Here is a 23,604-nt window from a genome sequence, read left to right on the forward strand (position 1 = left end):
TCAACAGAATCAAATGTTAATGTACTATAGATTGATTTCTTTTTTTTTTTTTTTGGGTGATTGGGGATGTTGGGTTAGTTTGTGCGTATCTTAATTAATTTCGTAGGACCCTGAAGTGAATAATTAAATAAATCTCGTTAGTGACCACCCTTATTACTGTCTAAGAAGACTTAAACTTAAGAACTCATGTTGGACCCAATTATTTTTTTACCATCAGATGACCTAATGGTGGTTCTATGTATTGATCGTTGATTCTGATTTGACATTTTGAGAAACTAACAATTAGTTATTGATCTTCATCTACCATCTTAAAAACATCAAGAAACCTATATTAAAAATTGAGTATATGTGTATATATAATTTGCTATTAAACAATGTTGCTTATTATCAACTTGGAAGTAGAGTATATGCGGAGGCCAAATAATAGCGACCTTGGTACAAAATTTAATAAGCGACTACTTTTGTGCTTGAGTAATTCCACTAGAATTCCTCTTCTTTGTTAGACTTGTTCTTTCTCTAAAGCCCTAAGCATAACCACTATAAGAATTCAACACTTTTACAAAATAAACTTATATCTATAGCAAGAATCCTTACCTTTTGATGCTTAGGATTAGATCTCTACCAAACTCTATCCAAAAGCCCTTGAATCTTCCTTGGAAAATTGATGAAGAGATGAGAGGAATGGACAGTAGAGGTGGCGTGTGGATGTAGAGAATGAGAGGGTTTGTAAGACTAAACCCTCTTATCTCATCCTAACAATCATTCTAGGTAAAGACACGTACAAAAATAATTGATGGCCATTCATTTGCTTTTGTCACTTCAAAGAGTTCTATGAATTTGGGCTTAGATATTTTGTCTACTTGTATAAAAATAAAAAAAAGACGTGCATATAGGAAGACTCGACAATTGACTGCACAATATATATTAGCACGACGTAGAATTTATGCATTAGTGTTCATTTTATGGTAGTGAAATATTTTGAGATCTCATTTTATAGTAGTGAAAATAACTTAAGGGTTAAGAATTAATTTCTTTGCAAATAATTTTGGTATAGTTATAATTTATAATAGTCAAAGATTTTTATGGAGAAAATATATACCAATATCTTTTTTATTAAATATGAACTTGTAGAGAAAACATATGTGAAAAGTTTCAAAGTTTGGGAATAGGTATTACAAAGGAACCTTCCAATCTTATGACCTTATAAGTTGCCAGAATTGAATCATAAGCAGCTTNTAATGTTCCCATATAAAAGCAGAATTATTTTGGCAGTTTATGAGAGCGATTAGTCTTTCGTTTTCGAATACTCTCTCTTCTTCGGTAAAACACCATTGTTAAGCCTTTAGGGTTTCTACAGTTTGGGTTGAGTGTTTCCTGTAACTTGAGTGTTGAGTGACTGGTTAGGTCATTTCTGGGTGTATAGTATACACTGTTCTTAGGGATTCGAAGGGTGTAATCTCTAGGGTTTGGTTACGGGTTGAAGAAGGGGTTTTGAGTGACTTGTGTTGCTTATTGTGTAATCTGTAAACTTGACAGTTTTAGTGCAGCGAGCTCGTGTGATTCTCGAGTTCAACGTGGACGTAGCTTGCTCAATCTTAGAGCAAGTGAACCACGGTAAATCTGTTGGTCTTGTGTTTGATTCTTGATCTTGATCTTGATTTGTTGCTTTTGTTGGTTGATTCTTTCTTTGAGTAGTTATAACAGAAAGCTTCAAGAATTTGTTAACGAGGTTATCATTCTCTCAGAAATAAAGCACAGGAATATCGTTGAGCTATTAGGGTACTGTTTGGAGACAGAGGTTCCTTTATTAGTTTACGAATTCATCCCAAACGGAACCCTTTTCGATTATCTTCATGATCCGAAAGAAGAGCTTCTGTCGCTCACATGCGACATGCGCTTAAGAATTGCCACAGAAGTTGCAGATGCTCTTTCTTACTTGCACTCAGCAGCTTCCATGGCTATCTACCATCGAGACATCAAGTCTGCAAATATACTCTTGGATAATAAGTACCGAGCAAAAGTCGCTGATTTTGGGATTTCAAAATGCATTGAGATTGACCAAACTCATGCAACCACAAAAGTAGTTAAAGGGACAATCGGTTACATGGACCCAGAGTATTTTCAGTCAAGGCAATTCACTAATAAAAGTGATGTCTATAGTTTTGGGGTAGTACTTATTGAGCTTTTAACTGAACAGAAACCAATATCATCAAAAGGTGGAAGTTTGGTGCAAAAGTTTATTGAGTTAATGAAGGAGAATCATTTAAATATGCAGTTTAGGCACCAGGTTTGGAAGTTTTTTCTACTTGTGGGGCATGGTTGTTTGTCTCATAATAAAGAAGAAAGGAGAAGAAGCTTAAAGAGAAGTACTTCAAACAGAATGGTGGTCTACTTTTAGAAAGACAATTAACTCATCAGTGGAAGTGTTGATAGAAGCAAACTATTCAACTCAAAGGATTTAGACAAGGCTACATGACCATTTTAATGTGGATCGAAAGATCGGTGAGTGACAAAACTAATTCTGAATGATTCTGAGAAAATACTTCTTCATTAAGAATCCAGAATTTACAGAATTGAATTTTAGTTACAGTAGTTAGTTCCTTATATACAAATGGTTTGATAACCAACTCTTATTTAGCTGAGCTGGACAAACTAACTTCTAACTACTTAAACTAACTTCTAAATACTTTAACAGACTGAACAGATTAAATAATTACAATTAACAAACTGCTAACTAACTGTTAACTAACTGTTTAACTAACTTGATAACAAACTAATTTACAGTTCATTTTACAGTTTCATTCTGTGATGCTTCAGCTCTAGCATGCTGCATGATTTCTTCGCTTCATTATGCTGCAAGAGTGAGGGAGGTCAAGGTACCTTACAAAGGAATGTTGGCAAATGGAAGAATCGTGTTGCTGTAAAGAAATCTAAAGTAGTTGATGATAATGGAAAGTGTGGATGATTGCTTGAAACGCTACCGTATTGACACTTAAGGGGAACGACGTCGCTTTGCTCCAACTGACAGAATCAATCCTGAGCGTTGATGAAAAAGGGAGATCCAACGGGTGAAATTAACCCTATTATAATTCTACCCTTTCATGAAATTACTTCAAAACCATAATATAATTTCTTTAATAATTAAAAATCATACGACAAACATTAATTTCCTTTTTAAACGTCAACCTATATTAACACTTGATTTGAAATAAATTTGGAAATTTTAGAAAATGTAACCAGTATTTCAGGTAATGGAAAACATATCATATGTTAAGGTTTAACAGAAGTAACTGTGTTGATTAAATAGTTAAACTTGTAAAAGTTTGTCAAGTGTTAACTGTCGTTAGTCTCTGTTAGTCAGTCAAGCTTTAGCCTCTTAAGTTCCGTTATAGAGCTGTTAGTTTTCTAAAGTCAATGTTAGTAACTGAGTTAGGTACTCAGCCTCGGTAAATCAGTAACTAAAATGAAGCAGTCGTCGAAACCTAGCTGATTTCCACAAAGCACTTTTTTAAAAGAGTAACACTACACTCACTAACACTTCTTACTAACTTTCTTTTACTAATGCCACATGTCAGTTCAGTCAGTTCACAATTCGTCAGTTCACATGGATCACGCCTATCTAATAATGAGTCCCGCCTAACCAAGCCAATCACAAACTCTCACATGGGATTAGTGAGAGGGATTAGTGAGATTAGTATTATTGTTTTTAAAACCCGACCAATTTAATTGGTCTAACTGAGACCTAAGGCCTTCACAAGTTGTTGTTGACGATTAGCGGGGCAAGCAGGGGGGTGAGATGGGTTTTCTTCATAAGGCTAGAGGGAGTGTTTTTGTGATGATGGAGAATGTTGTTGATGCAAAAAACATGCCTATTTGGTCTGGGTTGTCAATGCCGTCAATGGTGTTTTTTTTTTTTTTTTTTTTTTTGCAAAAAATGGTTCAATTTCGGCTAGATCTTGATCAAATTTGTTAGGGAATGGCTCAAAGAATAAGTGAGATTTGCATTTGGTGCGTCATCATCGACAATCAGCAGACTGCCAATTTGCATTTTACCAAATCAAAGAGGATTGTTTACTAGATTTTAAACTTGTAGGAAATAATGATAATTTCTCAAAGGTGTGTTTGCTGGATTTCAAACCTCTGAACATGTTGACATTACCGGTCTGACTCACCGGTCAAATCGATTCAACTAGTCAACTTGGGTCCCGACCACTTTACCGGGTTTCACTTTGAGTTGGTTATTAAAACATTGCCACAAAGTTCTTATTCTAAATTTGTCTTTGTAAAATGAGAAATATTTGAGAATAAGAAATAATTAATAATTTTATTTTTGTGTCAAATATTTTTGGTCTTAAATAATTTAGCTTTAATAAGTAAGCGATGAACAGAATTATTGGACTCAAATATAAATGTTAAAGCCCTCATCTTTCCCAGTTAGGTAGAATGACAGCTTAAAAAAAAAAAGAAAAAAAAAATGGATTCTCTATAGTGCTAGGAGGTTCCAAACAAGATCTAAAAATTATTAGAGCTTATACTGGCAAACTAACATGCCAATAAAATATTCTACTTAATTGGTATCCATATCTCTTTTTTTTCGTTATTATTCAGTGTTTTTTATGAATGTACGGCAGATATTGATGAATGCAAATCAAATGTGTGCGGCTCAGACGTATGCATAAACGTAGTTGGGAACCACTATTGCTCTCCACACCGACCAACCAAATTATCGAAGATTAATTTAGTTATAATAGGTATTTATTTTAATGCTTTTGAATATGAAATCTGACGCTTCAAAGTCTTCACCAAATCATCACTTCTTATCATTTTAATTAAAAAATATGCAGGTTTAGGCACCAGGTTTGGAAGTTTATTTCTACTTGTTGGGGCATGGTGTTTGTCTCATAATAAAGAAGAAAGGAGAAGAAGCTTAAAGAGAAGTACTTCAAACAGAATGGTGGTCTACTTTTAGAAAGACAATTAACTCATCAGTGGAAGTGTTGATAGAAGCAAACTATTCAACTCAAAGGATTTAGACAAGGCTACTGACCATTTTAATGTGGATCGAAAGATCGGTGAGTGACAAAACTAATTCTGAAATGATTCTGAGAAAATACTTCTTCATTAAGAATCACAGAATTTACAGAATTGAATTTTAGTTACAGTAGTTAGTTCCTTATATACAATGTGTTTGATAACCAACTCTTATTTAGCTGAGCTGGACCAAACTAACTTCTAACTACTTAAACTAACTTCTAAATACTTTAACAGACTGAACAGATTAAATAATTACAATTAACAAACTGCTAACTAACTGTTAACTAACTGTTTAACTAACTTGATAACAAACTAATTTACAGTTTCATTTTACAGTTTCATTTGTGATGCTTCAGCTCTAGCATGCTGCATGATTTCTTCGCTTCATTATGCTGCAAGAGTGAGGGAGGTCAAGGTACCTTACAAAGGAATGTTGGCAAATGGAAGAATCGTGTTGCTGTAAAGAAATCTAAAGTAGTTGATGATAATGGAAAGTGTGGATGATTGCTTGAAACGCTACCGTATTGACACTTAAGGGGAACGACGTCGCTTTGCTCCAACTGACAGAATCAATCCTGAGCGTTGATGAAAAAGGGAGATCCAACGGGTGAAATTAACCCTAATGTTCCCATATAAAAGCAGAATTATTTTGGCAGTTTATGAGAGCGATTAGTCTTTCGTTTTCGAATACTCTCTCTTCTTCGGTAAAACACATTGTTAAGCCTTTAGGGTTTCTACAGTTTGGGTTGAGTGTTCCTGAACTTGAGTGTGAGTGACTGGTTAGGTCATTTCTGGTGTATAGTATACACTGTTCTTAGGGATTCGAAGGGTGGTAATCTCTAGGGTTTGGTTACGGGTTGAAGAAGGGTTTTGAGTGACTTGTGTTGCTTATGTGTAATCTGTAAACTTGACAGTTTAGTGCAGCGAGCTCGTGTGATTCTCGAGTTCAACGTGGACGTAGCTTGCTCAATATAGAGCAAGTGAACCACGGTAAATTGTTGGTCTTGTGTTTGATTTTGATCTTGATCTGATTTGTTGCTTTTGTTGGTTGATTCTTTCTTTGAGTAGTTATAACAGAAAGCTTCAAGAATTTGTTAACGAGGTTATCATCCTCAGAAATAAAGCACAGGAATATCGTTGAGCTATTAGGGTACTGTTGGAGACAGAGGTTCCTTTATTAGTTTACGAATTCATCCCAAACGGAACCCTTTTCGATATTCTCATGATCCGAAAGAAGAGCTTCTGTCGCCACATGCGACATGCGCTTAAGAATTGCCACAGAAGTTGCAGATGCTCTTACTTACTTGCACTCAGCAGCTTCCATGGCTATCTACCATCGAGACATCAAGTCTGCAAATATACTCTTGGATAATAAGTACCGAGCAAAAGTCGCTGATTTTGGATTTCAAAATGCATGAGATTGACCAAACTCATGCAACCAAAAAGTAGTTAAAGGGACAATCGGGTACATGGACCCAGATTTTTCAGTCAAGGCAATTCACTAATAAAAGTGAGTCTATAGTTTTGGGGTAGTACTTATTGAGCTTTTAACTGAACAGAAACCAATATCATCAAAAGGTGGAAGTTTGGTGCAAAAGTTTATGAGTTAATGAAGGAGAATCATTTGTTGGATATTCTTAGTTCTAAGTGAAAAAGTGAAGGAAAAGATGAAGAGATCATGGCAGTTTCTAACCTCACATATGGTGCGTGAACCTAAAAGGGAGTAAAGGCCTACCAGAAAGAAGTTTCAATGGAGCTGCAGAGAATTCGAGCATCAGAAAACAATAATCTTCATCAAAACTATGAAGAAGTTGAGAACATGAGAAGTGAAGTGCTTATACCTTGGGATGGCCCTCTATTTCAACAGGTTCTACTTTTGATAATACGTTCCATCAACAGACTTCCAACCGCTGTTAAATGCCATCTAAGATCTCTTTATGTTTATTTCATGTTGTTATAGAAATTATGGTTAAGCAGTCAATTTATAGTGTGGTTGTATTTAGAAAACATGTAGTTTTGTTGGAAATGTTATGTAATTTCGGATTTCAGAATTATATAAAATAAATTATGTCATGTGTTCATTAGTTTTAAGTGAAGAGATTATTCCTCAAATTTGAAGAAAGAAAGAAATTCCTGAACCTTAGGACGTTAAAGAATACATAAGGAACAGAGGGTGATGTCTATAAAAAAAATCAGAAATAATCTTATTTTACTCTCTCACTGGAGTTCATAAAAATACATTTAATATATATGTGATTATTCAATGTGTTTTGAGGATGAATAAAACCAGTCGGATAAGTCTAGAGAATCAATTTTTCATCTCTCACTTTTAATAACATTCAAATAATGTATTCACTTTACATAAATAAATACTTTTAAAATTGAAGATTACATTTGCATTATTTGTTACATTTGTTACAAAAAGGTAATTAAAAGCCTCTTAATGTATGTGTTATTATGAATTTTCACAAATGAAAACATTTTCATGACGTTACATTAATATATTACACCCAGACACATGACAATTTATTTAATTAATTTCCTTATCTAATAAGAATGTTCTGGTTCATCTTATTTCTTGATGTGGTGTCTAACTGTCTATCTAGCTAGATTTTTTTTTTTTTTTTTAATATCACGGGGGATGTCTAGGCCAGCTTGCCAGCACCTTAACTAATCTCTCGAGGTTTTGGGATTTCCGATCAGGTAAGAGTCTTAAGCTTATAGCAGTAGGAAAACTCATTTGCGAACTAACTAATTACAAACTGTCACGTCGAAGTTCTAAAGAAAGTTTGTAAGATTGGGTTGTAAGTGTGGTATTACCCTAAAAATTGATCACTAAGATTATACTTGTCAAAACCAAAACTATTTAAAAGTGGAGATATTGATCAAGGGCTAAAAATCACTTCCCTAGATAAGAATGAGGTATAATTAGAATAAGTGGGGCCTAAATATTATCCAATCCTTACCTGTCCAACTCACGCATTTCTTGTTTGGGTTAGACAAGCCCAACCAAATAATTGGTATTTGGTGAAGGTTTATAATAAAAGAATAATACTTGGGGTACTAATGGATGAGTACTAATATGTGTACTAACTAAAGCATAGTACCGTACTATGCGCATAGTACGGGTACTATGCTTTAGTTAGTACACATATTAGTACTCATCCATTAGTACCCATAGCATCTCATAATAAAACACTCAAAAAAAAAAATGTGTGGTTACAGAGTAATAATATAAATTCTATATCGTTAAGTTTTTTATATTAAAATCAATGGCAAAGAACTAATATGGTAAATATTATTAACTTGTATGTTATAAATTCTAACGGTATACTAAACACCGGATTTGCAAGAGGGATGTGATCATGTGAATAAAAATTTTGAAGGTTCCTATCTGATGATCACTGTTGGAATTTCATTAAAATTCACATAGCGGTTATTGAATAAATTTCATTACCATAGGGAGGCCAACAAGGGAAGGCTAATTATGCATACATTTTATAGCTTTTAATGAGAAGGATAAATTTTAATGTCTGAGATTCTAAGCCACCAGCTCTAGCAGCCCTGAACCAGCATGCCATCAAACCTCCGGGCAGCACGAATGTGAAAGGCTCCACCTTGTGTATAAGATAAATAAACAACTGATTAAGTTGGCCAATTGCCTAAATACCTCTACTGATCTTAAATGGTCTGCTCCCTTAAGTGCCTACAGAAGGGCAGCAACAATGAATGGACTGTCTGTACGTTTGTTACAATATAACAAATCCATTTCCAACAACCTTCCATCCATAGCAATCACAGCTTTTCAGTGTTCTTGAGACCAATACATTCTCTACAAAAAACAACATGATTTGTCCAAAGAAGTGGTCGTCGAATTGGCCAAGAAGTGGCGCAGAAACTGGCTGCGAGCAAGCAAAAAAGAATCTCGTCGCCGAGCACCTCTTGGGTTGAAGCAGAAAGTTGCAGAACATGTTCAATTTTGTTTCCTAACGTCTAAAACAGATTAAAACGTGACCTTTGGATTTATTTCTTATTCAATTTCCTTACTCAATCTGATGGTGTTAGGCCGGAGAATTCAAGAGAAGAAAAAGAAAAAAAACTAGAAGAATGTATGGAAGACTTGTAACTTTTCATTAAGGCTGATAATTTATACAACAATGCAACTAAAATATCCACTGTTACAACAAACTACCGCAGGGGTATTTTCATATTTGAATTTAAACTCTTACAACCAACAAAGCATGCACAAAAACACATCATTTATAGGTCTAATCACACCTAAACAAATCAACGAGAATGCACCAAAATCTGCAGCTCACACAGTCAGACCAACTGCAGCGACAGAATTCAATTGGCGCCAAAACCTTTCAAACTGCAAACTGAAACATTGATGCATTTCAGCAAAATATCACTGCATCAACACTCCTCCTTGATACTTTTGCTAGAAACACCAAGTTTGAGCCTAGATCTTTAAACTTGGCTTTGGAGCAATGCTTTAGTCATAATGTCAGCAGTTTGATTTTCACCCCTGTAATGGATTTAAACTAATCACCATTATACTCAACTTCCCTCACAACATGAAATTTATCTTGATATGCTTGGTTCTACCGTGAAGTACTGGATTTTTGGCCATGACAACTGCAGATGATTGTCACACAGAATTAGAGTTGGACTTCCCTGGTTTGCTTCAAGTCTGCCAGAACTTTCCTAAGCCAAATGGGTTGTTCATAGCTGCTGCAGCAGATATATACTCTGCTTCTGCTGTGGACTGAGCCATTGTCTTCTATTTCTTTGACAGCCAACAAATTGCCCATAGTTATGTAAAACGCATAACTAAAGGTGTTTCATGTCATCAAAAGATCCTCCCCAATCACTGTCGGTATAGCCCAACAACTTCAGGTTTTCAGATTTTTTGAACCAAATGCCAAGCCTGGTGCTTCCTTCACATACCTCAACACCTCTTGGCTGCCCTAAAATGCAACTCACTCAGATTATCAAGAACTTGGAAAGATAGCTGGAGGCAAAAATGAGGTCAAGTTGTGTAGCTGTCAAGTATAGCAAGCATCCAATTAAGCTTCTAAACAGCCCCTCGTCCACTCTCATTGCACCATCATCTTTGCTTAACTTCAAATTAGGAACCAATGGAGTGTCTATTGGTTTGCAAAATTTCCATGCCAACTTCCTAAGAACTTCATTTGCATACCTTTCTTGGCACACAAAAATTCATCATTAGACTGATTTATTTCCATACCAAGGAAGTGTGTCATTTCCCCTAAATCAGTCATCTCAAATTCACTTTGCATGGACTTCTTAAACTAATTAATTGTTCAACATTACTCCTATGATCAGCAGTCATCACATACAAAAAGACTACAATCAAGTACCTTTAGTCCCCCTAACATAAAGTGTACGCTCATTATGACTTCTAGCATATCCTAGTGCTTAGATAGTTTATCCAGCTGTAAAATATATATAGATTAAATAGTAACAATACTTTGAAGACAAAATAAACCCAAATTTATATGTGAAGCAATTAAAAACTTTCAATTTTGTATTTCTGTAATTACGAATCTTCGCATCTATTAAATGTACTTTGTTGTAAGAATGATGTTGAATAGCTTAAAAAAAAAAAAAAATCAAGTTTATGAGATAATAGTGGACCATAACATGAAAAGTCTTGGTCAAGTTAATTAATTCGAAAACTTTATAATAGTCTAATTTTCTGAAACTATTGATGATTATAATACTTGGGAAATTTCTTAAAAAATCAAAGACGACATGTTAATTGCCATAACGTGAGAGTGTTAGACTTATACTATCATTCTCTATTTTAGTCATTCGACTTACATCTAGGGATGTAGGTAAGGGTTTGATGAAACCATGTAAATTTGTTATGATTGTCTTTCTACTTTCCTTATTTTTCATATCTTACCAAGTCATTGCAATATTATATAACAAGTCATTAATGCTAGTTTAGTGTCAACATTAATCATATAAGTAACTAACAAAGATTGACAGGGAGTAGTGTCACTTACACATTTCGTTGGATAAAAAAAAAATTTGCCAAAAATTGTTATTCCCAGAGATCCTGTAACTCTATACGATTTGAAATGGACGGTGGAGATTACACAACAAAATAAATTTACGATCTTCATGTTCCATATAAACGTCTAAGTAAATTTATGTTCCAAGTTCTTTGACATTTTTATAGCTAATGTTAAGTCAAGGATCTAATCGTCTTTCACCCTTTACATTTCCTCCTTTTGGAACAAGTCTAGTAATGCAAGTGCATGCAATATATCCAATTGAAACATAAATCAGTTATATATGCCCAAAAAAAAAAAAAAAAATCAATACTATATTTCTATTATGCCATATCGGGGAATCGTTTATATATTCAATATATTAAGACCAATAATTAAAGGTGAACTATTTCGTAATTAAAAGAAAAAAAAAAAAAAAAACTATACCTCTGGAACAGGAAGCCACAAGCGAAATTTCGGGGTATCATAGTGATATAAATATAAAATGGGGCTAAAGCATCTTCTTCCCGTGGTTTACATTCTTCTCATTCTAATTCTAACCTCAAATAATTAATCATTATTAATTATTTTTTAATTATTCTCCTTCAATTTCCAGTTCTAACTTAAGAAATAATAATTTAATCAGAATTTAAATATATGGGCTGGAAAACTTGATTCTCCTCTATACTTCTTATCTTCTATAGTGTCGGCTCAATGTTTGACCCTCCAAAACATACAGCGTTAAATTTAAAAGGCCCTCCCAATCCACCATATGCATATGATTCAGAAGAAAAGAACAAGACAAAGGCCGTTGATAGATGGCATTTTCATCAACGCGTGACAAAGTCAACAATATTATTCGCTTAAGGTATTTTTTTTTTTTTTTAATTTTTAACCGTTGAAATTAATAAAGAAGATTAATGGTAGGGCAAGATTTACCAGGACTCAACTTTCCTTCTGCGAAGGTAAAGAGCAATTGCTCTTCTAAGTTTGAAGCAGCTCTGTTAAGAAAGCCTCTTTAACATCTTTCGGAATTCATTCAAAATGACTGCAACAAAGAGGGTTCCACTCCATTTTAAAACATCAATCAATCAACATCCATCCGACAACTAATCTTAAACAATCCTATATGAACATGGGGACCTTTTCTTAAGTACAAATTTGGTCTGGTTATTCAATTCTCAGCAATTAATTAATAGGGAGAGCGATTTTTTCCACCCACCAAGTTTCAAAATGATATTTCTACCCTTATTAGGTTCTGTTAATATTTGATTGAAAAGCAAAAAATACCCGTAAATAGTTTATTTTTAATTAGTTTATTAAAATTAAAATTAGTTCAGTCTAAGTGATTATTTATTAGTTCAAGTGTAAAGATAATTTTTTTCCTTTGTTTATTTAATTAATTAGGAATATTGATCTTCTATGTTTATCAGTAAAAATGAAAAAACACTATAAATTTAGTAGATTATTGAATAATAATGATGAGTATTGATGACATTAAAAATAAATATTAAAATCATTTAACTTTAAACAATTAAACATTATTCCTAATTTTTAATGAGGCTAACTATTTTTTCTTTTTGACCTTTTAATATTTGATTTGGCTAACTAAAAAATTTAAAGTCAAACAATTTAAGGGTATCTTTGTCTTTTTAGTCAAATATTAACAGAAAACTTAACAAATCAATGAAGGGTGGGAAAGTGTCATTTGAAACTTAAAGGGTGGAAAATGTTATTTACCAAACCTTGGGTGGAAAAAATGTCGTTCTCCCTAATTATACTTTCATACAAATAAACTATTAGTTCAGCTAAAATAAAATTGCTAAATGAATTTATCTAAATTAAGCACAGGCAAATGAAAGAAATAGAGATTGATTTTGAAGGACAATTATGATGCACACTGCATCTATGAAGTGTGAAGCCATAACAGGTTCACTTTCATTTAATTTGCTGCATAAAATTATTTCTTCCAACAACCAATTTCAGAAATGAGGACACATCCACCACGTGTACGAGGAAAACAAAATCATTTAAGTCTCTGTTTGTTAGCAGTTGGGATGTTTCCATTTACTTTTCAGCTACCCTTTAACCATTTCACAGACCCCTCCTTTTGTGTGTTGCGAGAGAATAATCCTTTTTACCATATATTTTTACAATTAACATGATTACTAGTTATAAATTAAAATTTTTAAGTTTTCTTTTTAAAATTATCTTTAATTTCGCTCTGGCACCTCATTAAAAATAATTATTAAGTGAAATAGTAAAGTGTATTTTGTATATACAGTAATTATACAATGTCAGTTAACAGATGTCGCCAACCGATCTTAACAATGGGTAGGAATTGTTTTTCTCAAAGTTTTGGGGTAGGAGAAATAATGCGCCATAACTTGAGTGGGAAATTGTCATTTACCTTACTGTTTTCTTATAAAGCCAAGGATAAAGATATCTCCATTGGGGTGAAACTCCAGCTTGTCAATTAGTATGCTCTAGTGGATGATTTTCTCAAGCCTATGGTCAGATGGTGTGGTAACTTATTCTTTCTGCCATTATGCAGACTTGTTTTACAGCTTTATCATCTTCTTTATAAAAGTGGAATGGTCTACTAAATTGCCATTGTTTCATTAGTATAAAAACCAAAAACTTTTATGCGAAACTGTGATTACAAGAGAGCTCTAACACTGAAGGTTTTCCATGTATGCAGGTGTGAACTGAAATTTGAACCTCCAACAAGAGCTTTAGAGCAAAAACTAAAAACTTGAACCTCGAATGAGGAATATAAAAAACGAGAGAGTCTGAAAAGAGAATGATAGATAAAAACAAATGAGACAAGCTAGAATTTAGGTTATTATTAAGTATTTAAATTATTGAAATTATATATTTATATGTGAAACGCCCTTGAAAAGATCCTTATCTCAAACAGCAAGCTCATAACAAGAAAACCCATGAGAGGTAGGTATAACTTGGAAATGACGATTGACAACAGGTTTGTGAGATAGGTATAGCTTCGAAATGACAATTGGCCATAGGTTAAGAGGAATTAGGACAAACTTAGGTGCAATTAGAGTTGGAAAAGTAGCCCGCCCGGCCGGCCCGACCCGGCCCGCGGCGGGTTACTTGTTTTGGCGGGCTGGGCTCAACCGCCCCGCCAACAAAGGCGGGCCGGGTTAGGCCACCAATTAAGGGAAAGTGGCTGGCCCAGCCGGCCCGCCAGCCTAACCGCCGGGTTAGGCACGGTCCGGGCGGGTTGCCGATTTTTTTTGTTTTTTTTGTTTTTGTTTTTTAATTATCTTTCAAATAATAATATAAATATAATTGGTTTTAGTAACTTTTCAAATATAATAAATCAATTCAATTCAATTTTTTTTTTGTAACATTTCAAATATTCAATTTTAATACAATAAAATTGTAATATAAGAAAAATTAGACTTATTCATTATCAAAAAATAAATGAAGAATACAATAATTATTGCCTCGTTAAAAACCTCACCAAGAAAAACCAATGGGAGAAAAACTGGGTAAAGAAAAAAGAGTGCAATAATTGACAATTAATTTACAAATTACATTTTACAAAACCAACTAAATTGGGGGTGGTTCACTAGGACCTCCCTCATCTGTACATCTATATTACAAAATTGAAATGATTCTATTAAGCAATGGCGATAACCTCGTATTGATCTTGATGGCGCGATCGTTCCAATCTCGAAGACATGTGAGGACTTCAATCATTTTTGGAGAAGTTTAGTCCTCTTTCATTTAAAATCCTTCCACTGACTAAATGTTTGTTCGGATGAGACGGTTGAGACGGAACAGCGAAAACATCCAAGGCAAGTCTTGATAATACCGGAAAAAAAATACATTTCTGGTCTCCAATACTCTAAGAGATCAAAGTGACCTGTTGAAAACATTTCGGGGGTTGCACAATATGTTGAAGTTCATTACTCTGCGACTCCATGGAGGACAGCATATTATGTGTTTGTTGTGTTGGTGGTGGTGCGTCTGAGAGGAGGCTGTGCTTCGGACTGGGTCTCTTGGCCTATTCAGTGCATTCCAAGAGAATAAGTCTCATTTGTTTCTTGCTACAGCTTCTTGGATATTTGCCTCTTTGCGAATGCGGGTTCCCTACCGTTTTCATATGGAAATATACTTCGAAAAGACTATTTTTACCTCTCCTATTTGATTGATATATGATTCGTTTTGTAAATTTTCACTTAAATTGTCAAGACCATTTTCTAAACGTGCTAATTTAATTCTAGGATCAAATATAGACACTAAACAATAAGAAAAGGAACGGGTCTCAATATTTCAAAAAAAAAATTCCATTGCCTTATTGGTGCATGTAAAATTTCATATCTTTGTTTTTTGTAAAATAACTCGGAAATTTTATAATTGCATGTATTACCAATGGACTAGTAGGGTAATACACACCAGAAGTTGTAAGTGGCTTGGTAAAACATTTGAGAAAAGAAATGAAATACTTAGCATTGTTCCAATCATTTTTACCAATGATGAGGACCTCTATATTGCTACAAAATAACTAATTATATTAGCATAAGGTAAACATGAATCAAGCATTAATAAGTACTATTCCATCTAACAGGATATCTAATGCAAAAGTTCTAGGAGACATATTTGATTTTATACAAGCTTCTTGAAATTCAGCATTTTTTATTACTACTAGTAATCCAAGCTAAAGATTCCCTAATTCATATCAATATTTTTTTTAATTGTTTCATACCACTTTTCACAATTAAATGAATAACATGACATGCACAACGTTGGTGAAAAAAACTTCAAATTATATATAAAAGATAATTATTTTGAAAAAATTCTATGCTTTACTATTAGAACTTGCATTATCTAAAGTAAACTTTCACTTTATAATAATAATCATAATCTTTCTAAAACTTCAATAATTTTTATATAGATTTCTAAACCATATGATCCACATCCATTAATCTAAATCCTAATAAAGATTTATTTAATTTAAATTCATTATCAAATAAGATAGTCACACAAATATAACTTGTTTAGCTCTACCACTCCAAATATCAGCAGTTAAAGCCACACTAAATGACAAGTAGGAAATTTATTTTAATTTCTAATTTCATTTTTTAAACAATTTATTAAATCATTCTAGTTCAGTTTTGAATAACTTTTAAAATCTTGGAAAAAAATGAATTTTGAACAAATCTTTCAACATATTATCTTCTGCCATATTAATAGGTGACAGATGCAGCAATATAAAGCTAACTGTTCCTATATGCATCAGAACTATAACGCAAGTAGTACCCAATTAGTTATTTGAGTTTGATTGCTTTCTCTATTTCCATGTTGATTAATATGTTTATTAGCATGCCTTTTTAAAGTACTAGTACCATTACTGAATCAGCTATAAACATTTGCAATATTGCATCTGCTTTCTGACTGAACGCCATTTCTGGCTCGTAAAAACTGTCGAAATGCGCCCAAACGTTGATGTGTGTTGTTTCGCTTTCGACGGCAGTTGATGAATCCCGCCTCAGCTGAGATGGAAGTTGGACGAGGACGACGATTACGAGGACGACTTCTAGAACCACCGGGCGCTGTTGGAATCGACGCCATATTTTGAGGTGTATCGGATTGGATTGGGACAGCGGGACTATTGAATCTCTGCATTCATAGTAAAATCAGCGGGACTAGGACTAGGATAATAGTTTCTTCCTCATTGAAATTGATGGGAGAGAAATATCTACCATTGTAGACTTGTAGTTGAAAAAAAAAAATGATGTAGAAGAAATAAAATTAAAGAAGAGATTGGAATATGAGGAAATTGGAAATATGAATGGAAATTGCAAAACCTAATAAAAATTAAAATAAGAGCAAATTGATAACAAAAATATTAAGAGAATAAATGAATAATTGAGACTGAGAGTTGAGAGAATAGAGAATATGAGAAAATGAGAGAATTGAGTGTGTGAGGAAAAATATGAGAGTTTAGATCCAATTATAGAAAAAAAAAGGGAAAGAAAATGACGAAAAAGACCCTCCAACGGCTATAAAAAACGGCGCTAGATTTCAAGGGTTAAAAGTGTAATTGAAAAAAATAAAAAATATAATAAAAATTTTTTTTTGCGGGCCAACACGCCAGCAACCCGGGGTTGCGGGGCCTCTTCCAAAGAGGCCAAAAATAGCAACCGGGGGCCGCGGGTTACCTTAGTGTAACCGGGCCCGCCGGGGGTGACTGGCGGGTTGGGCTCAACACGGCCCGCCAGAAGGGGGCCGGGTGAGCCTCTTTTTTACGGGCAGGGTTAGGGTTGGCCCGCCTAACGGCCCATATTTTCACCTCTAGGTGCAATAGGGTTGATATATAGAATTGAACAGTTGGCTCTATTCAACTTACAAAACACTATTTGAGGGTGACGCATTAGTTTCTCAAAATTCAGGGGGGGGAATGTTTTCGTGCCAAACCTCAGGGGTGGCGCTGTGATAGAGTTTCATATAACCATGTACAAAGCAATAGTGATCTTCAAGCGGGGCTACGATCGGCTAATAAAGAGGCCCGCAGAAGTAATATCGATTTAGGGCTGAGGGATTTGGATGGTTGTTTGCGGGCCTATCTGGGTGATTGCTGTGTTTTTAGGCTCACTTTGTGTGGGCCTGTTCTGGTTGGGTTGGCTTTTTTTTTTTTGTTTTTTTTTAATGAAGCACTGACACTTCGGTTTGATGCATTAAAGAAGCTGCATTTTTTAAAGAGTAATGCTACACCCACAACTTTTTCTCACAAATTTTCCTTACAACTCTGACATAACAACTCACAATTGATCAACAGTAATTTATTAGGTGGGACTTAGGTGAGACCTATTACGAGTTGACTAATTACGAACTAACATGTCAAGATTGTGAGAAGAGATTGTGGGTGTAACATTTTCCTTTCTTAAAATATCTCACTCCAAAGTTTTAAATTTAATTTTTTTACGGCACCCCATAAATTTCATAACTGTCCTTAAAATTATACTTTTTATATTTGAAAAAAATCAATATTTCATTCCCTTCACTTATTCTATATACTCCACCACATCATTCCTAAAATAAAATGTTTAAATAATTAAATTAAAAAATAAAAAAAATTCAAGGTAAAAAAAAAATATTCTTACAAATAATCTCAATAACATAATACAGTTAAACAATATAAAATATACAGTAAAACTTTTCTATAGTCACAATGTTGGGACCAACTAAATTTATTATTATAAGGAGGTTATAACTTAATAGATTGTTAGTTACAAGAATTATTGTTTATTTAAAAAAATTATTGTTTTGTAATTCATGTTTTAGTAGTACAAATGAATTGAGTAATTAGATTCGACAATTTCACTACACTAATCAAATAAATATTAATGTATTTCCTAATCATCCAAATAAACTACAAGTTGCGTATGCTTTAACTAAAGAAGAAATCATTACTAAAATTAAACAAGAAAGGGAAGGAGATAATCCTAAGGATTATGATATGAAAATATCAAAAGTTTTGTGTTAAGAAGCTCTAAATATGTTTGAGAAGCTAGAAATATTTTGTCTTCAACAAGAAGGTGTTCATGTTGACGATTTACTACGTACTCGTAAGATAAAAGATGTGATAGCAACTCTAAAGTATAAATTATTGTCCCAAATAATTTTAGATAAATATTTTATTTTATCTTAAACCGTTAATGTAATATAGCATATATTTTTTACAATATACATATAATTAATATTATTTAGAGGCGAGTTCTTTAAGATGGGACCTAGAAAAATTATCATGTGAAATTTATTCTTATTTATAATTGATCTAAGTTGGACCATAATTTTTTATGATTTAATATAAGTTATTTTTATATAAAATATTATTATAGAAAGGTTCTACTGTATATAGATTAAAAATAGTTATAAATACTTTGAAGAAAAAATAACAATAAACTTATATGTGAAACAATTAAAAACTTTTAATTTTGTATTTCTTATAATTACGAATTTTCTTCCTCTATTAAACTATTATTTTGTCCTAAGAATGATTTTAAATAGCATAAAAAAATAAGGTTTATGCAATAACATGCAAGTCCCGGTCAAGTTAGTTAATTTCGTATACTTAATAATGTATTACAAATTTATAATCGCCTTCTAAATATGAGCTTATAATCACCTTTTGCGAATCCACTGTAACTTCATATTTTTGTTTAGACCTAAGCCTATTATTTTTTGGCCGAACACAAATAACGAAAATTATATTATAACTATTTATATACACTATTTGATAAACATCACTAATAAAGGAATACATAGAGTTAGAAAGAAAAAAAAATTCTGAAAATTATGAAAAATATTATACCACCATAAATATAAATGACTGAATTCAACTCAATAGAGATGAAAACAATTACTAATTTGGGTAACATTATTGATAAAGTGTTAGGAAATTTCTTAGAAAGTTATCATGTTAATCAGTTACATATTTGAACAATTCAAATTGGTAATAAATTAATTTGATAATGTCAAGAATTGATTGATAAATATCAAATCAAACTAAAGTGATAAATAGCAAGTCTTGGTCCAAAAAACTTGGCTTTGGACAATGCTTTAGTCATAATTCAGCAGTTTGATTTTCACCCCTGTAATGGATTAAACTAACTTCACCATTATACTCAACTTCCCTACAACATGAAATTTTATCTTGATATGCTTGGTTCTACCGTGAAGTACCGGATTTTTGGCCATGACAACTGCAGACTGATTGTCACACAGAATTAGAGTTGGACTTCCCTGGTTTTGCTTCAAGTCTGCCAGAACTTTCCTAAGCCAATGGCTTGTTCATAGCTGCTGCAACAGATATATACTTGCTTCTGCTGTGAACTGAGCCATTGTCTTCTATTTCTTGACAGCCAACAAATTGCACCATGTTATGTAAAACGCAAACCTAAGGTGCTTTCATGTCATCAAAAGATCCCCCCAATCACTGTCGGTATAGCCCAACAACTTCAGGTTTTCAGATTTTTTGCACAAAATGCCAAGCCTGGTGCTTCCTTTCCCATACCTAACACTCTCTTGGCTGCCCTAAAATGCAACTCACTCAGATACTCAGAACTTGGAAAGATAGCTGGAGGCAAACATGAGGTCAAGTTGTGTAGCTGTCAAATATAGCAAGCATCAATTAAGCTTCTAAACAGCCCCTCATCCACTCTCATTGCACCATCATCTTTGCTTAACTTCAAATTAGGAACCAATGGAGTGTCTATTGGTTTGCAAATTTCCATGAAAAATTTCTAAGAACTTCATTTGCATACCTTTCTTGGCAACACAAAATCTCATCATTAGACTGATTTATTTTCCATACCAAGGAAGTATGTATTTCCCCTAAATCAGTCATCTCAAATTCACTTTGCATGGACTTCTTAAACTAATTTAATTGTTCAACATTACTCCATGTGATCAGCAGATCACCACATACAAAGAGACTACAATCAAGTAACTTTAGTCCCCTAACATAAAGTGTATGTCCATTATGACTTCTAGCATATCTAGGCTACTTAGATAGTCATTTATCCAGCTGTAAAAATATATATGATTAAAATAGTTATCAATACTTTGAAAACAAAATAACCCAATTTATATGTGAATCAATTAAAAACTTTCAATTTTGGATTTCTTGTAATTACGAATCGTTCATCTATTAATTGTTACTTTGTTGTAAGAATGATTTTGAATAGCTTAAAAAAATAAATAAAAAATAAAAAAATCAGGTTTATGAGATAATAGTGGACCATAATAGAAAAGTCTTGGTCAAGTAATTAATTCGAAAACTTTAAAATAGTTTAATTTTTTGAAACCATGATGATTATAATTACTTGGGAAATTTCTTAAAAAATCAAAGACAAATGTTAGTTGCCATAACGTGAGAGTGATAGACTTATACTATCATTCTCTATTTTAGTCATTCGACTTACATCTGGATGTAGGTAAGGTTTGATGAACCATGTAAATTTGTTTTATGATTGTCTTTCTACTTTCCTTATTTTTCATATCTTACCAAGTCATTGCAATGTTATTATAACAAGTCATTAATGCTAGTTTAGTGCTCAACATTAATCATCATACGTAACTAACAAAGATTGACAGGGATGTAGTGTCACTTACACATTTCGTTGGATAAAAAAAAAAAAAATTTGCCAAAATGTTTTATCCCAGAGATCCGTAATTCTATACGATTTGAAATGGACGGTGGAGATTACACAACAAATAAATTTATGATCTTCATGTTCCATATAAACTCTAAGTAAATTTATGTTCCAAGTTCTTTGACATTTTTATAGCTAATGTTAAGTCAAGGATTAATCGTCTTTTCACCCTTCATTTCCTCCTTTTGGAACAAGTCTAGTAATGCAAGTGCATGCAATATATCCAATTGAAACATAAATCAGTTATATATGCCCAAAAAAAAAAAAAAAAAAAAAAAAAAAAAAATCAATACCATATTTTCTATTATGCATATCGGGGAATTGCTATTAATTCAATAATATATAAGACCAATAATTAAAGGTGAACTATACGTGACGCTCTATTCGTAATTAAAAGAAAAAAAAAAAAAACTATACCTTTGGAACAGGAAGCCACAAGCGAAATTTCGGGGTATCATAGTGATATAAATTATAAATGGGCTAAAGTATCTTCTTCAGTGGTTTACATCTTCTCATTCTAATTCTAACCTCAAATTAATAATCCTTATAATTATTTAATTTCTCCTTAATTTCCGTTCTAACTAAAGAAAATAATTTAAATTAAGAATTTAATTATATGGGCTGGAAAACTTGATCTCCTCTGTACTTCTTATCTTCCCCTAGTGTCGGCTCAAGTGTGACCCTCCAAAACATACAGCCTTAAATTTATAAATTAAAAAAAAAAAAAAAAAAAAAAAGATAGATGGCATTTATCAACGCGTGACAAAGTCATCAATATTATTCGCTTAAGGTATTTTTTTTTTTTTTTTTTTTTTTTTTAACCGTTGAAATAATAAAGAGAGTAATGGTAGGGCAAGATTACCAGGACTCAGTTTCCTTCTGCGAAGGTAAAGAGTAATGCTCTTTCTAAGTTTTGAAGCAGCTCTTGTTAGAAAGCTCTTTTACCATCTTTTGGAATTTCATTCAAAACGACTGCAAACAATTCATTTAAATCAGCAATCAATCAATCATCCATCACGACTAATCTAAACAATCCTATATGAACATGGTGGACCTTTTCTTAAGTACAAATTGGTCTGGTTATTCAATTCTCAGCAATTAATTAATAGGGAGAGGTGATTTTTCAAACCATAAGTTTCAAAATGACATTCGCACCCTTGTTAGGTTTGTTAATTTTTATTGAAAAAGATAAAATATCCGTAAATAGTTTATTTTTAATTAGTTTATTATAAATAAAATTTAGTTAAATCTAAGTGATTATTTATTAGTTCAAGTTAAAGATAAATTTTTTTCCTTGTTTATTTAATATTAGGAATATGATTTTCTGTTAATCAGTAAAAATGAAAACAATTATAAATTTGTAGATTATGAATAATAATTGAGATATGATGACATTAAAAATAAATATTAAATCATTTAACTAAACAATTATAACATTATTCTAATTTTTTAGTTGAGGCTAACTATTTTTTCTTTTTGACTTTTAATATTTGACTTTTTGGCTAACTAAAAAATTATAAAGTCAAATTTAAGAGTGCCTTTGTCTTTTTAGTCAAATATTACAGAAACTTAACAAAATCTATAAAGGGTGGGAAAGTGTTATTTTGAAACTTGAAGGGTGGAAAAGGTTATTTTACCAAACCTTGGGTGGAAAAATGTCGTTCTCCTAATTAATACTTTCTATACAAATAAACTTATTAGTTCAGCTAAAATAAATATTGCTAAATGAATTTATCTCAAAATTAAGCACAGGCAAATGAAAGAAATAGAAATGATTTTGAAGGACAATTAATGATGGCACACTGGCATCTATGAAGTGTGAAGCCATAACAGGTCCACTTTCATTTAATTGCCGCATAAAATTTATTTCTTCCAAGACCAATTTCAGAAATGAAGACACATCCACCACGTGTACGAGGAAAACAATCATTTAAGTCTCTGTTTGTTAGAAGTTGGGATGTTTCCATTTACTTTTCTAGCTACCCTTTTAACCATTTACACAGACCCTCTCTTTTTTTGTGTTGCGAGGAATAATTCCTTTTTACCATATATTTTTACAATTACATGATTACTAGTTATTAAATTAAATATTTTATAGTTTTTTTTAAATTATTATCTTTAATTTCGCTCTGGCACTCATTAAAAAAAAAAATTATTAAGTAAATAGTAAAGTGTATTTTTGTATATATAGTAACTATACAATGTCAGTTAACAGATGTCGCCAACCGATCTTAACAATGGGGAGGAATTGTTTTTCTCAAAGTTTTCGGGTAGGAGAAATAATTGCGCCATACCTTGAGTGGGAAATTTTCATTACCTTACGGTTCTTGTATAAAGCCAAGAAAAAGATATGCTCACAA

At 32.7% G+C, this 23,604-nt stretch overlaps 1 protein-coding gene across 1 annotated transcript in view; it reads left to right on the forward strand.

The window, feature by feature from the left end:
* Positions 1–1,891: 1,891 nt before the first annotated feature.
* LOC116131337 (wall-associated receptor kinase-like 1) overlaps positions 1,892–23,604 on the forward strand; it is a 44,587-nt gene continuing 22,874 nt past the window's right edge. The window contains exon 1 of the mRNA XM_031417002.1: positions 1,892–2,287. Within this exon, the coding sequence (XP_031272862.1) occupies positions 1,892–2,287 (396 nt within the window). The remainder of the gene's footprint in view (positions 2,288–23,604) is intronic.

The sequence above is a fragment of the Pistacia vera genome, unplaced genomic scaffold (genome assembly GCF_008641045.1).
Source record: "Pistacia vera cultivar Batoury unplaced genomic scaffold, PisVer_v2 Contig107, whole genome shotgun sequence".
NCBI classification, from domain to species: Eukaryota; Viridiplantae; Streptophyta; class Magnoliopsida; order Sapindales; family Anacardiaceae; genus Pistacia; species Pistacia vera.